Raw genomic sequence first — 15147 nt, 5'->3', positions numbered from 1 at the left:
CAAAAGTTGGAGGCTCTTCTGCCCCAGAGAACAGCTCTGTGTTGTCTTTAATGCTGAAAATGTAGGAAGGCGACTCGAGAAAACTATTTTCAGAGAGTGTAACTAAGTATCTCGGGGAGTCGGCTACACCTGGGAGCTCTCAGCAACTACCCATTCTCTGTTGAAGCCCTAAGTGACCTTCGACCTCTGACCCCGCGCCTTGCACAGCGCTTCCTGCGCAGCTTTTCGCCCCCGCCTCTCCGGCCAAGGGCTGGTCCAAGGGGTGTGGGCGTGGCTCAGGGGCTGACGGTTAGGGGCGGTGCCCGTCAGGGGCGGGTCTCGCGATGGGCGGGATTTGAGGAGGCATCCTGGCATTGGGCCGCTGGGTATAGGTGGGGCCTAGCGCTGGGCTTGTTTGGGCGGGGCAGGGAGTTAGTTGCCGCCTCTGGGTAACTGGACTCTGTCGGCCAAACCTCCGGAGGCCGCGGGCGGCAGGCGGGCCTGCAGCAGATCCCGGATCCGGAATTCCCCGGGCAGGACCGGAATCAGGATCGGCCCTGCCCCAAACCGGGTCTGTGGGGAACTCGAGGTCTTGGACTAGGAAATCCCGGAACCCGGATCAACAAACCCCAGAACCCGGAATTTAGATCGGAAAGTCCCGGATCACGGATCGCGGAGCGGACTCGACACGGAGCCCGGAGCCCGGATCGCGACACCGCCGGACGGGACGGAGCGATGTCGGGCCGTGTCGCGGGCGGGTTCCCGCTGCCTCCGCTGAGTCCTGGCGGCGGCGCAGTTGCCGCGGCTCTGGGGGCGCCGCCTCCGCCAGCGGGACCCGGCATGCTGCCCGGACCGGCGCTCAGGGGGCCAGGACCGGCTGGAGGTGTGGGGGGTCCCGGGGCCGCCGCCTTCCGCCCCATGGGCCCCGCGGGCCCCGCGGCGCAGTACCAGGTGAGGAGCGCGGATGGGCAGGCGGCGCCGCGAGCACGCCCGGGGCATGGAGCTACTGGGGCCTCGAGTGAGGGCCCCGGGGCAGCCGACGGACAGAGGGCACAAGGGCCCAGCGTGCGGAGTGCACGGGACAGGGAGGAGGGCAAGGCCGAGTGGTGGGGCAGTTGCGGGAGAGGGTAAGAACGATTCTGGGGTGGAGGGTTTGAAGCGGTTGGAAGGGCCTGGAGGCTTTCTTGGAACCGGGATTCTGAGTAACTGAGAGATGGAGGAGTTGGAGCTAGTGAGTTGTAGGCGACTGGGTTGAGAATGCTAGTGTAGATCCTAGGGTAGGGGGTTCTGGGAAGTGCTGAGAAAGTTTTGCAAAAGGGCCCTCACTGAGAAACCAGGGTTACCCTGCATTGGCCTTGGTCCCACTCCAAGTCTGCGCTGTTTTGTTTTTTTTTTTTCTAGTTGGGAACTGGCAGAGTTCTAGCGAGTCTGAGATGGTTCCCAGCTGCTGATGAGGAGGAAGAAGGGCCTGGCTTCCCAGGCATGGGAGGTAGAAGATAGAGGAAGAGGATTCCAATCTATGCCAGGCAGGGTCTACTCCTGGTCAGGCCCAGGAGCCCTTGCATGGGATGGTTCTGGGTTCGACCACAGATGGTGGTGGTGGGGCCTGAGGAAGGCGGAAAACCCAGCCCATTCTGGGCAGACTCTCTTTTTGGCTTCCTGCCTGGTGTCATAGTGTCCAGGAGTTGATTAGTCTGCAGGAGCAGAGAGGCTCCACTGAGCCCGATGGTCTGGGGCTGGAGGAGCCTGTTAGAGTTGTTCAAAGAGTTCTGTCCTGACTTCTTTGGAGTTTGGCTTCAAAGAGAGAGCTTCTCAGGTTGCAGCTTCAAAGGCCATTGAGAAGCAGAGACTTCATCCTTAGGGTCAGTGTATGAGGAAAACTCATACAGTATGAGGATCCTGCTCATCAGTCCCCGCCAAGTGCATTGTTTCTGGTTACCCCAGAATGCTTAGGAATTGTGCCTGTCCTTTTCCCCACTCCCTCTCCACTTTTATTTAGACTTTAAGTTCTAACATGGCCATATTCCACCCAACCTGTGTGCCCCAGCATTGGCACTGGCTTCTTTGCTAATCTCCCAAGGAAGCTGGGGCTTACTCTGTTATCTCCAGGTAGAGCCTCCAAAAATGGATCCTCATGGAGTAGGATATGCATTCCTCCCCTACCCATGAGCCTTGGGCCCTCGCTTTCTAAAGAGATTCTTAACTGAGGAGTGATTTTTCCCTCTAACTCTTCATTCTCACTCCTCCCTGTAAAGAAAAAGGGTCTGGGTATTGACAGAGATAGACCTGGTCCCAACCACTCCCATCTTGCTTTCCCACTTGGGGATTCATGGCTCCAAGGTGTTGCTGAGGGGTCCCTGCATCAGTCTTTCCATTCCAGCCCCTGGGCTACCTAGCTGAGGGCTGGCCTTGGAGCCTCCTTGTGGGCCTTTGGCCTGAGAAGGATCTAAGGAACAGATAGAAGCCTCTCCAGTTCCTTTGCTGGAAACCCATGGGCACTGTGGCCTGGGGAATGCCCCTGAGAAAATGAATTCCACAACCATACGTAGGGAGTGGACTAGGGCCAGTGGCAAGGTTTGGCTGGCTGGCTGGCTGGGTAGTCCCAGGCTGCTAGGGTTGGGAACCAAGGGGAAGGCACTGAGCCTCTGCTTCCCCAGGCTTTCTAGCCCACCAGCTTTTCATCACCTCCTCTTCTTCCGGGGAGGGGCTTTAGAGGTAGAAAGGGAGAGGGAGGACCCAGTTCACTCTGGCTAAGTTTGAGGAAGATCTTGCTTGGCCTCTTTCCAAGTCCAGTTGTGTGACTTCAGGAGATGGGACTTGAGATCTCAGGAGCAAAGGGGTTCCTCCTATCAGAGCACATGGGGTGAGCTAGAAGAGCAAGGGTTTCAGGGCCCAAGTTGGGCAAGTAGGGGAGCCAGTGAAAGAAGGGAAGTGACGACCCATCTCCCTCCACACAGTGGAAGGAGTTCTCGCTGTGGATCATACTCCTCATACAGAGGAGCTTAAGGAAAAACAAAACCTAAAGAAACACAGATTGTTGGGTTCACTCCAGAGTTCAAAATATTTTCTAGTTAGGGAGGGGTATGTTCTCTTCTCCTAGGCCCGGCCACCAGGAGCGCCAGGGCCACAGGCTTTGAGGCAGGGCTGTGTGTGTGCTCTCTGGAGACAGCAGCATCAGGCCCAGCCATGCGCCACTGCTGTCCTGGGTGGTGGAGGTAGAATCACACTTAGGTCGTGGGCTGCTGCTGGGCTAGGGAGAGGATGTTGTTGCACACTTCCGAGGTTCAGGGCACTGAGCCAGGCCTACCTCGCTCAACTGCAGGCGAGGGACTTATAGAGCCTGAGAGGCCTCACCTGGGCTTTGTTTTTTTCTTTTTTTTTTTTTAAACTCTTGGGGTTTTTATTTTGAAGAGGAGTTACTGGTGCTTCAAAGAGCAGGTGTGGAGCTTGGCAAAACTAAGCTGGGACTAAGCAACCTTCCCCTGGGCCTCTTCTCCCTCTTGGGAGAAGCCTGGGGCCTGGGGTGAGCTGGGGCCCCTGCGCCTGGGAAGTTTGGAGCAGATGTCTGGGAGGGGCCTATTCCAGGCCCTGCCCCTGCAGCCTTGACTGGTGACTTCCTGCTACAAGAGCACCTGCCTAGGAGGGATGGGTGGTGCCGAGGAGGTTTTGTGAAAGTCCTAGTGAGTGGCTTCTTGGGGACCTCAGGGCCCTGTCTCACTCTGTGCAGGTCCCACTGCTCCAGCTGTTCTTGCCCTCTGGCTCATGTTCAGGGTGGGGAAAATATGTCTAGCGTGTCTGGAGCCTGGGTTTACAGCTGTGGCCACACTGAGTTTGTTTCCTGTAATCTCTGGCCATGGCTCATTAAGGCCGAGAAACAGGCTGTCCTTTGCCTTTCAGCAGCTTGGACAAATCTTTTCGCGGCAGGCCTCCTGAAGCCCCAGAGTCCCCCACGTTCAACTCCATTCCCCCAGATGGCTTTTCCCACCCTACTCCCCCTTTGCCCTTCCCTACATCTCTGGGTCACTTTTCTTCATCTCTCCCTCTGGTCAAGAGTCTGACCCTGTGTGCTGAGAACATGAGTTTGGCGCTAGATGAAAAAGTGGGGGGAAAATTCTCATCTCCATGATACCGGGCTGGGGGTAGGAGGTTCTCTGATTTGGTGCAAGTCCCCACCTAGCCTGGCTTGGTGGGGTAGTTGTGCTGGTTGCATAATCTGGGCCCTGGGGCCAGCCCTGTGAAGCTGCCAGGGACAGTGTGTGCAAAGCAGAGCTGCCAAACAGGCCTTGCAGGCAGCAGCTATGGAGGGGGAGGCGGGGGGGGGGGGGGGGTGCGGGGGGCAGGGTTACTCCCAGAAATGTTGGGGAGCTGGACCTCAGTGGGAAATCCTTCTGCAGACTTCTACAGAAGCCGTTTCTGTAACCCGGGCTCCTGGTGACCCTATGACTGATCTTGCATAATCTTCCCTCCGTTCTCCAGTTTGGGATCATGAGGGCTGAGTTAAGCACCCAACAGCCCCAGCCGCCAGGTGGTGCACGGACCGCGGACAGAGCCTGGGTGCCAGCCGCTCTCTGATAGGCCACACAGGAGCCACAGGGGTCTCTCGGCATAGGGGTAGGGAACAGGGCAGTAGGGAGGTGGAGAGAAGGGTCCAGTTCTGGGTTGTGAATAGGGGCCATATGGTGACCAGATGGTCTCTGTACTGTACCCGAGGCCACCCGTACCGGTTGGGACATGCTCCGGCCCATCCTGTTGTGGCTTGCTCACCTAGGGTGCCCCCGCCTGATAGGCTCGCCAGCCCATTGGACTGTCTTCCTCCCTTTAGTCACACCACTAGGCTGGTGCCAGGAGATGGATGTTGGGGCCTTGCCTGCTCATATCACACTGCACCCTTCCACCTGGCTGTGACACTGCCCCCAGGCCATGCTTCTGTCTCCAGCTGGGGAAGGAAGTAGATAGGAGTGCTTGGTGGGATCACGCGATGGTGTCGGGAGTGTCTTAGAGCCGGCTGGTTCCAGGGAGCAGGGCGTCGTGCGCTCGGGCTGGAAGGTGGCAGTGGGCCCCAAAACACTCCTGCGGGCCCTTCCCTCGCAGGCAGGACTCTCCTGCCCACCCCAGACTCTGGCAGGCCTCATTTGCTGGCACTGACGCCAGGGTGGTTGAAGGGGGCGGGGCAGGTGTGGTTTACATTTCTGCTCTTGGGCACCTGCTCCCCTTTGTTCCTGGTCCTCCAAGCGGGGCTCTGCGGTGTGCTGCTCAGGGCCAGACCCAGCCCAGGAGAGGGATGGAGGGAATGGGCTATGGGCCCCGTGGGGCTCTGCCGCTGACCTATGCACCCCCATTGGCTTGCTTCTTCCAGCGGCCCGGTATGTCGCCAGGGAGCCGGATGCCCATGGCTGGCTTGCAGGTGGGGCCCCCTGCCGGCTCCCCATTTGGCACAGCTGCTCCACTTCGACCTGGCATGCCACCCACCATGATGGACCCGTTCCGAAAACGCCTGCTGGTGCCCCAGGCCCAGCATCCAATGCCGGCCCAGCGCCGGGGGTAAGACCATCTTGTTTCTCCTGCTCTGCCCGGCACAGCTCTGGTGGTAACAGAGCAGTTCCTTCTGTCCTAAGCGCTCTAATGACTGAGGGAGACTCCTGGTTCTTCTGGGGGAGGGTCCTAGGGACTGGAGGGGGAAGGGAGGGGGAGGGGTTTTGGACCATTGACCCCTTAAATGGGTTTCTGTCCTCCCCAGGTTAAAGAGGAGGAAGATGGCAGATAAGGTTCTACCTCAGCGAGTGAGTATGTTGGGTGGGGGCCTAGGAGGCCTTACCCAATGGCTGGCAGGCTGCGGGTACAGTCAGGTTCCCCCAACTCTGGGATAGCGGAGCAAGGAGCCAGAGCTGCAGCTGAAACAAACTAATGAATTCCTCTCTTCTTCTAGATTCGGGAACTTGTCCCAGAGTCTCAGGCATATATGGATCTTTTGGCTTTTGAGCGGAAGCTGGACCAGACCATTGCCCGAAAGCGGATGGAGATCCAAGAGGCCATCAAAAAGCCTCTGACGGTGTGTGCAGCCCCGGCCAGTCCTGGGCCTTCCCAGACTTCTCTGCCTCCCCCTGATGTTGTGTTCCGGCCTGGGTCTGCCAAGCATGGGTCTGTGATTTCTCACACTGCAGGATGCAGCCCATTAGTGGAACATGAACTCAATTTAATGTGGTAGGGCCAGCATGTTTTTTTTTTTTTTTTTTAATTTTTTAATGTTTTTAGTCGTTTTTGAGAGAAATGAGGGACAGAGTGTGAGTGGGGGAGGGGCAGAGAGAGACGGAGACACAGAATCCGAAGCAGGCTCCGGGCCCTGAGGTATGAGCACACAGCCTGATCCAGGGCTTGAACTTGTCAACTATGGGACCATGACCTGAGCCGAAGTCAGAAACTTTAACCAACTGAGCCACCCAGGTGCCCCAGGCCCAGCCTGTTTTTAACAAAATATAAAACAGTAGAAATTATAATACTTCACAGTAGTATAATACTTACCATAGTAGTAAAAGTATTGTTTAATGATGTTTTGTTTCAGATATTTATATATGTATGTGCCTCCTGAGTCATTTAAGATGTAAACCTTACGGATCACGGTCAGAAGTCAGCAGGGCAAGACTAGAGATGGATAAGCGTAGTTCCTATCTCCATGCACACACTCCCCTGGTTTAAAGATAATAATCTAGAATAATCCCCTGAGTGGTAAAAGCTTTCCAGAGGCCAGAATACTTTGGGGCCAGTGTTTGAGTTTCGTGTAAAATGTGTGCTGGAAGCTTCCGACTTGCCCGATAGCACCCTGTGCGCACCTGTCAACACCACCAATTGCACTGTGTTGGAGTTGTCAGTAATGCCTTTCTCTCCTCCGTAGTTGTGAGTTCTCTGAAGTCTGGGACTGGGATTTCCTACTCCCGACTTCCGGTACCTAACAAGGTACCTGGCCCCTAGACAGCATTCAGTATTGATGTCGAGTGGGTTCAGACAAAGATTGGGTAGCATTGTTTTCCAACGTGTTGGCCCACCTCTAGCTGGTTGTCTTTCTCTCTTTAGCAAAAACGAAAGCTGCGGATCTATATTTCTAATACATTCAGTCCCAGCAAAGCAGAAGGTGATAATGCAGGAAACGCAGGGACCCCCGGGGGAACCCCAGCAGGGGACAAGGTGGCTTCCTGGGAACTCCGAGTGGAGGGAAAACTGCTGGATGATGTGAGTTGGGAGAGGTGGTGTCTGGAGGGGAGGTGGCCTGTGTGGGCTTAAGACTGAAGTCCTGCCTGAGGGAGAGGGCACTGCTGGGTCACAGCTCCAAGCCAGAGCTTGAAGATTTGTATGGTGGTTACAAGAGCTATCCTGCGGGTGGCAGTGAAGTGTCTTGAAGAAGGGGTACCTCTTTCTAATTCAGTCCCCGTTGGCTGCCAGCAGGGTGCACCCGGAGTCCTTTCCCTGCATCCGGCGCCTCATTTTGCCCAGTCTCCTTGCTTCCTTCCTTCGGGGCCCAAGAATCTCACTACCCTGAGATGCAGGGTGGAAATAGTACTTTTTTGGGGTCTTAGCCTAGGTTAGGTTGAGAGGTCAGCAGCACCCCCAACTCACACCCATTACTGTTCCCCAGCCTAGCAAACAGAAGAGGAAGTTTTCTTCATTCTTTAAGAGCCTCGTCATTGAGCTGGACAAGGAACTGTACGGACCTGACAACCACCTGGTGGAGGTAAGAGTGGCCCTGGGGCATGGGGAGCACAGGCTGACATGCTGGGTGGGCAGAGAAGTGGCGTCGGTCCTGTAGAGGGCGAGGTGTGTGTGCTCCGGCCCCACTCCCTTGGTGATGAGGTCCGCTCCCCTCCTCCCTGCCAGTGGCACCGGATGCCCACCACCCAGGAGACTGATGGCTTCCAGGTGAAACGGCCTGGAGACCTCAACGTCAAATGCACCCTCCTGCTCATGCTGGATCATCAGGTGACAAATGTCTGGGGCCCCAGGGAGTCATCTGGGGGAGGAGAGCCGGTTCCTGTGGTAAACCCTTTCTGTCCTGCCCGATCCTTCCACTTTGGTTTCTCACAAGACCACACCCCCCTGACTCCCCTCTGTCTATCTCCAGCCTCCCCAGTACAAGTTGGACCCCCGACTGGCAAGGCTGCTAGGGGTGCACACACAGACCAGGGCGGCCATCATGCAGGCCCTGTGGCTTTATATCAAACACAACCAGCTGCAGGACGGGCACGAGCGGGAGTACATCAATTGCAACCGTTACTTCCGCCAGGTGAGCTGGCGGCCACCCCCCCCCCCCTTGTCTTGTGGCCCTTGCCCTGCCCACTGCTTCACCTCCCTGCGGGGCTTGTTCTTGGCCACATTCTCCACACTGACCCTGGGATGGCCCATTTCCCTCTGTGCGGCCTTTGGTACTCTCCCTAGATCTTCAGTTGCGGCCGACTTCGTTTCTCGGAGATTCCCATGAAGCTGGCTGGATTGCTGCAGCATCCAGACCCCATTGTCATCAACCACGTCATTAGGTAAATGGAAACGGGGGGGGGGAGGTATGGGAAGGCTCTTTGAAGAGCCATTTATCTTGGGGCACCTGGGTGGCTCAGTGGGTTAAGCGTCCGCCTTTGGCATAGGTCAAGATTTCATGAATTCACGGACAGTGGTGCAGAGCCTGCTTTGGATCCTGTCTCCCTCTCTTTCTCTGTCCCTCCCCTGCTCACACGCTCTTTCTCACGCTCTCAAAAATAAATAAAACATTAAAAACAAAAAGCCCTATACGTTAAGAACAAAAACCGTTTACTTTCGGCTTGATGTAAAACCAAAGAAAAGCAGCAGGTTTGGTTTCTTGCTACCTGAGCATGTGCAGGTTTGGCCCTGGTGGGTGGGATGAACGTAGCTGTGTGCTGACCCCTCCCCTCCTGTGTCCTGCCTACAGCGTAGACCCTAATGACCAGAAGAAGACAGCGTGTTATGACATTGATGTGGAGGTAGACGACCCACTCAAGGCCCAGATGAGCAATTTTCTGGCCTCCACCACCAATCAACAGGAGATTGCCTCCCTTGATGTCAAGGTGGGCCCTCTGCCTTCCCAGCCTCCTCAGGGACCCAAGATGAGGGTGGGTAGGCTGTGTTGGGGGGCATTTCTGTACATGTAGCACCTTGGGAAGGGATCTTGCTCTGAGTCCTTTGGGGTTAGGCCTGGAAACAGGACATGCTAAGAGTGGGGACCAGTCTGACACACGTACTCCTTTCTCCAGATCCATGAGACCATTGAGTCCATCAACCAGCTGAAGACCCAGAGGGATTTCATGCTCAGCTTTAGCACTGACCCTCAGGACTTCATCCAGGAGTGGCTCCGATCTCAGCGCCGAGATCTGAAGGTGTGGTCCTCCTCCTGAGGTTGATCCCGTGCTAAGCCCTGGGGGGACTTTTACCCCCTCCCCGTCACTACTTCTGCTCGCAGCAGTGGGAATGGCACTGCATACCTCTCTCCTCCTGGCTCTCTGCAGATCATCACTGATGTGATTGGGAATCCTGAGGAAGAGAGACGAGCTGCTTTCTACCACCAGCCCTGGGCCCAGGAAGCAGTGGGGAGGCACATCTTTGCCAAGGTGAGGCTCTGCCCTGTGTGCCCTCTTGAGGCTGCAAGTGGCAGAGGCCTGAGCCGCCGGTCTCTCCTTTCTCCAGGTGCAGCAGCGAAGGCAAGAACTGGAACAGGTGCTGGGAATCCGCCTGACCTAACTGCTCAGGGACCCCCCCCCCCCGCCCTCCACCTGGAAGGGGACCACCCTCTGGGGCCACAGACACATAGGCTAAGGATGGGGTGAAGGGTGTCTGCTGTCACCCTGTGTTCCCCGGCTGTAGTTTCGTAAATGTAGTGATAGGATTCCTTGTTGCTTGGTCCCCGAAGCCTTATATTTACTTTACACTTTGGCTTTAAATGGGTTCAGAACAGATGCCTCCTCTGCTCCCTGCAGGCAGGCAGGCCCAAGTAGGTCCGCTGGAGGCTGTAGTTTGACATTGCAATGGAGACTTCAGAACCAGGCCCGCCAGCTTTGCTTGTTTACAGACCCCCCTTGGAGCTAGCATCAGTGCTGGCTCCGAGGAGCTGGGTGAGGAAGAGGGGCACAGCTCACACTCTTCCTGGCCTTTCTAAACCAAAGTTCTTTGCCATTCCTACCAGCGCAGTCTTGCTGCTGGTTTTTTCCTTTCCTTTGGGTATTTGCACTATTTGGGAAGCAGGTTTTTCTATGCGGGAGCCACTTTTTTTGTACAGGGGTAAGTTGGGGTTTTCAGGGAGCCCTGTTTGGTGCCTCCTTCCTTATTTTCTTTCCTCAATCTATGCAAGCGGCTCTGGCCGCCATCATCTCCTGGGATGCCAGAGGGCGGCCACCCCAGCTCTAGGGCCCAGGGTGGTAGAGCCTCCTTGGAGGGGACTCCAGTTCTCTGGCATGGCCTGAGGTATGGGTGTGCGTGAGCGGTGGAGGGGGAGGTGGGGAGAACCGTTGTTGCCCTTTGGAACTCGGTAGGGAGGGCGGACCCCAGGGCTTGGCAAGTGCCACTTCTGGCAGGTTTGGAAATTTCCAAATAAATCCTTGTTTATCGGTGATACCCAGACTTGCTCATTGAACGGTGTGGCCACGCATTAACAGACCGAAGTCCTTAAGAGCTTGTCCCGCAGAGCTTTATTTGAAGGAGCCACACAAAAGACCACCGCTTCACTTCCATAGCTTCTTGATAGACATGTTTTTCTCGCTGTCCTTCTGCATGACCTGGAGGGAGAAAGCATTAGGTTACAAACTGAGCCGACACACGCTCTCTTCCCACTGCTCCAGAGACCCCGTCCACAAAGGCTGGAAGGTAGAGGCCTGTACCTTGGCCACTGCCATCTCAAAGTCCTCCTGCGTGACGTGGACTCGCCGCTCCCGCAAGGCATACATGCCGGCTTCGGTGCACACACCCTGAGCAGAGAAAGGAAGCCAGGCACTGTTGCCGTATGCCCTCGAACTCGGACCTTTCTGCCTCTGCCCCTTTCAACTCGGGCTCTCCGATTACCTTTACTTCAGCCCCTGACGCTCCAGGCATGAGCTCAGCAATCTTCCGCAGGTTGATCCCCGGGTCAGGTTCATTTTCCGAGAATGAATCTTCAAAATGTCCAGCCGGGCCTAGAGAAGAGAGAGGAAAAAGCCTGAGCCCCGTGGCCTCCCCCCCCACAGCCGGAGCCGCTCCCAGCGCTGCCCGTCACAAACCTCCTCATTGGGGGGTGGGAATTCAATTTTCCTGTCGATGCGCCCAGGGCGGAGCAGCGCCGAGTCCAGGATGTCAATCCTGTTAGTAGCCATGATAACCTGAGTGGAGAAAGCGGCGTGGTGGCATCAACCAAGCCCTTCCTCGGGCTCACCTCACCCAGGACCTTTCCTTGGACACCACCTCACCTTGATATTCTTGGTGGCCTCAAAGCCATCCAGCTGGTTGAGCAGCTCCAGCATTGTGCGCTGCACCTCACTGTCCCCTCCGGAACCCCCCTCCAGCCGTGAGGAGCCAATGGAGTCGATTTCATCCATGAAGATGATAGAAGGAGCATGTTCTCGTGCCATGACAAACAGCTCCCTCACCATTCTTGCCCCTGTGCAGAGGCCAGACGGGCGTTAAGGAGGCAATGAGTTCCCTACCCTCACTTCCCCCCACTCGCTTCTTCGTTTTCAGGTGTCTAGTCAGTTACCTTCCCCGATGAATTTCTGTACCAATTCAGAGCCAGAGACACGAATAAAGGTACAGTCTGTATGATGAGCCACAGCCCGGGCCAACAGAGTCTTCCCAGTGCCTGGGGGCCCATATAGCAGCACCCCCTAGAGAGAACAGGAGAACTCAGGGCAGAAGCCAGTCCCCACACCACACTCCGTGAACATTTCCTGAGCGCTCACTCTGGGCTAGGTCTCACACTAGATGCTAGGAGCCTAAGTACCGAATGCCAAGGTCCCTCATAAAGCTTCTTTCTGAACCACCTCAGTGCTACTGCGGCAGCCCTCTCCCCCAGCCCCTCTTCCATGGGGAGGGCCAGCTTAAGCAGGGTCCAGTCTGTCCTGAGCCCTGTGCTCACTCTGGCCGGGACAGGACGAACAGTAACAGCAGGGCCCTCCCGCAGAAGCCTTGCTTCTCACCTTGGGCTGTGCAATGCCCAGCGCTTCAAAGAGCTCAGGATGCTTGACAGGCAGCTCGATCACTTCTTTGATCTCCTTTATCTGCTTGTCCAGTCCACCGATCATCTCATAGGTTGAATCTGGCACTTTCTCCACCATCATCAGTGACACCAGGGGGTCTACCTTGTTGGGCAATATCTTGTGCAGAGTGTAGCTGTCGTTTCTTAGAGCCACTCGGCAATTGGGTGTCACCTGGGAGGGAGGAGAGACTTCAGCAAGTGTTGTGGGGAGAGCTGACCCCAAACCCCCACACGCCACACTCACATCGTTGATGTCGATATTCTTGTCCACATCTACGACAAACTTGCCTTCGGGATGCACCTAAAGAAACGAGGGCTCGTGACCTTTCGTGACGGCCACTAAACCACCCACCTTGCCCAGGAAGACCTAGGAGTCCTTAAAGAACAGTAACAGGTGTCCCGGCAAGGCTACACACAAAGGTATGCGAACGCCCTGGGCATTGGGCTGCTTCCTGGGGGCCATGGTGCCTTTACCTTAACCAACACTTTCTTCTTATCCATGGCCCGGACTACTTCCCCTACATAGGAGCCCTGTTCCTGCAGCAGCTGTAGCTCTTCCCGCAGTAGGCGAACTGGATGGGAAAGAGTCAGGGGTCACTCAGCTGCTTTGGTGTCCCCTCTCCCGTGAGTCAATTCAGTATGCGTGAATTAAGCACCATTTTAAAGTTTTGGAAGAAAGACCACAAAAAGAAAGTCAAAACTTAGGTCTTCAAGGGAGTTACAATGGAGCTCAGGAGAGGCATGCGCATGAACAACCATATAACAGTGCAAAGCATGACCTTGGACTCTAGGAGAAAACAATAAGCACCAAATGTGAAGTCTCAATTTAGGGAAATCTGAACAATCAGACCTCGGACAAAATGCCCATATAGTCTTCCCATCTTTTCCTCCTCACCTTTCGCATTAAGCTCATTCCTCTGTGCCTGCAGCCTCCGGAGATTCTGGCTCTTGTCATTCACAATCAGCTGTGGAGGATAAGAAACATAGAACAGAAAATATTAGAAGATTCAACTCTTGGCCAAGATCCTCAAGGCTGGTATGAGCTGAGTGACAGAAGAGTACAAGGCACCTGAACGTTACAGATTGTCTAACATGATCCTAATGACACTATCCTTTCTTCCAAGATTCCCCCTGGGACCAAGGGCAGGCCTCAAAACAGGCTAGTTGTCCTAATGCTGGTCCAGGAATAATAAGCCCTAATGGAGAAATGTTACAGCTGGCTGTCATAGTTAATTTCTCATGGGTCAATAACATGGTAGAGTGAAAAGATCATTGGGTCAGAAGGCTAAATTCTAACCCCACTGCTGCCAATTAATAGGTAGATAAAGCTAAGGAAAGCCATTTAAAAGGTCTGTTACCAAACTGTAAGTACACATGGATAACATCACCTATCCTGCCTCTTTTCAGGACCATCATGAAGAACAAACGAAATCACCTGTAAAAGCACTTCAAAAATGATAAACCTGATAGCTGCAAAAGAACCAAGAGTTCAGAAATTGTCCTTGTGGTTGTCCTTCAACATTTTCCTTCAATATTATCCTTCGATATTTTCCTTATTGCTGTAGTTCTTGCTCGATCTGCAGGCTAGAGCTCTGGGTTGCCCAATTTTCATTCAGTCCCATGGAATCAGCATTATACAGACTGGGCAATTGTCTGCCCTCCTCCTCTCACCCTGCCCCAACCCCAGTGTGCTAAATCTTTTCTGAGCTTATGTCTTCTCTTTTATAAGAAACCCACTCGTTCAGGCTTCTTCTAAAAAGAACAATCTTTGGCTAAAAGGAACCTTTTAGGTTAAAATTGGACTCTTCACGATGTATAATAAACTGAATACTGATTACTTTCAAAGGGGTGGGAGTGAAGAGAAACCAGAGACAACTTGTATACTTGTTATGGTTGACTAGTTATTTCTTCCACTGCGCCCCCAGGGGAATAATATGGATTGGTAGACACATGCTCCATCAATCCTTCATCCCCTTTCTACCTAGAAGGGGGATGCCTCTGGACGTCTGGAGTCCGTCCTCACCTGCAATTCTTCAATCTTGGACAGATAATATTGGCGGAGTCCACTGCCTGCTTTTCCCTCTTCCAGCTCCATCTGAAGACACAGTGTAATTATTGAAAAGGCTAAAAATCCAAGGGAGAATCCCATTTCCAGCCCGGACTTTGGAGGAATGATTTGGGTTCGAATTTCTCAGTCCATCTCTTTAGAACCCTCCACTCCCCATGACTAAACTAAAAGCAGAATAAGAATGCCGCCTACCTCATGAGACTTTCAGGAGGGTCAAGAGACAACATACACGGGAGTGCTTTGTAACGAATCGAGCGCTACAGAAACCCGAGGTATCATTACTTACAAGCGGAGCCACCAGGAGGATCGGGGGCCCTGCCTCCTGCGACTCGCGGACGGGCCGGTTTCCGTTCCCACCCTTCCCCTCACCCACTCTGGCTTCCACGGGGTCTTGTCTTCCTCTCCCGGCCCTTACCCGCCGGGGGCGGCACTGACACAGCAGATCCAGTCCCAGGCAGGGCCCCCTCTGGATTGGTCCGCCCAACCCCGACTCACCCGACCCTCTTGCCCCCAGCTGGCAGTCCACCTCGGATCACGCCTTCTTCGCATCGAGCCCCCAGTCCCCGCCCGGCCGCCGCAGCCGCCATACCTGCTCCGGTCCGTCAAGCGCCATCTTCCCTCTCCCGCAGAGACCGCCGGCATCTGAGCCGCCCTGGCGCGCAGGCGCAGAAGCAGGGGTTAGGGGCCCGACAACCCTGGCAGAGAAGAGTTCCGGGTCAATGGGCGGGTTGTGCGGCGAGAAGTTTACAAAAACAGAGGCCATGATGGGAAGGTGGCTACGCGAGGTCAGGCGCTTTGGAAAGGGATGAAGAGGCCACAGAGTTCCTAAATTTTGCTCCCTAGGAACTCAGTTTTAATTCAGGTAATCTGTTCCTCTGGCCCCAAC

General features: G+C 55.0%; 2 protein-coding genes across 2 annotated transcripts; one reads left to right on the top strand and one right to left on the bottom strand.

Moving 5' to 3' along the window:
• The first annotated feature begins 406 nt into the window (after nucleotides 1-406).
• On the top strand, nucleotides 407-10582 carry SMARCD2 (SWI/SNF related, matrix associated, actin dependent regulator of chromatin, subfamily d, member 2). Its single transcript, XM_045489419.1, has 13 exons — nucleotides 407-930; nucleotides 5336-5520; nucleotides 5717-5759; nucleotides 5906-6028; nucleotides 7048-7203; nucleotides 7607-7702; nucleotides 7846-7947; nucleotides 8090-8251; nucleotides 8404-8501; nucleotides 8909-9044; nucleotides 9231-9353; nucleotides 9483-9584; nucleotides 9661-10582. The coding sequence occupies exons 1-13, from the start codon at nucleotides 715-717 to the stop codon at nucleotides 9712-9714; spliced, it is 1596 nt and encodes a 531-aa protein (XP_045345375.1). The 5' UTR covers nucleotides 407-714; the 3' UTR covers nucleotides 9715-10582.
• A 53-nt stretch (nucleotides 10583-10635) lies between these two features.
• Nucleotides 10636-15135, bottom strand: PSMC5 (proteasome 26S subunit, ATPase 5). The gene is given in 13 exon segments (XM_045489422.1): nucleotides 10636-10745; nucleotides 10848-10934; nucleotides 11029-11084; nucleotides 11087-11138; nucleotides 11223-11321; nucleotides 11409-11599; nucleotides 11696-11822; nucleotides 12135-12365; nucleotides 12438-12494; nucleotides 12668-12765; nucleotides 13089-13158; nucleotides 14217-14288; nucleotides 14851-15135. Coding segments are annotated over 13 exon segments (1368 nt in total). The 5' UTR covers nucleotides 15025-15135; the 3' UTR covers nucleotides 10636-10691.
• Nucleotides 15136-15147: the final 12 nt, after the last annotated feature.

The sequence above is a fragment of the Leopardus geoffroyi genome, chromosome E1 (genome assembly GCF_018350155.1).
Source record: "Leopardus geoffroyi isolate Oge1 chromosome E1, O.geoffroyi_Oge1_pat1.0, whole genome shotgun sequence".
In the NCBI taxonomy this organism is placed as follows: domain Eukaryota; kingdom Metazoa; phylum Chordata; class Mammalia; order Carnivora; family Felidae; genus Leopardus; species Leopardus geoffroyi.
This window is presented reverse-complemented; position numbering and strand designations above follow the sequence as displayed.

Bases quoted from the DNA above. Each gene is read 5' to 3' on its own strand.
- SMARCD2 (XM_045489419.1), top strand. From the start codon at position 715: ATGTCGGGCCGTGTCGCGGGCGGGTTCCCGCTGCCTCCGCTGAGTCCT. The intron at 7,204-7,606 runs GTGAGTTGGGAG...ACTGTTCCCCAG, and splicing joins AGGGAAAACTGCTGGATGAT to CCTAGCAAACAGAAGAGGAA. The intron at 9,585-9,660 runs GTGAGGCTCTGC...TCCTTTCTCCAG, and splicing joins GGAGGCACATCTTTGCCAAG to GTGCAGCAGCGAAGGCAAGA.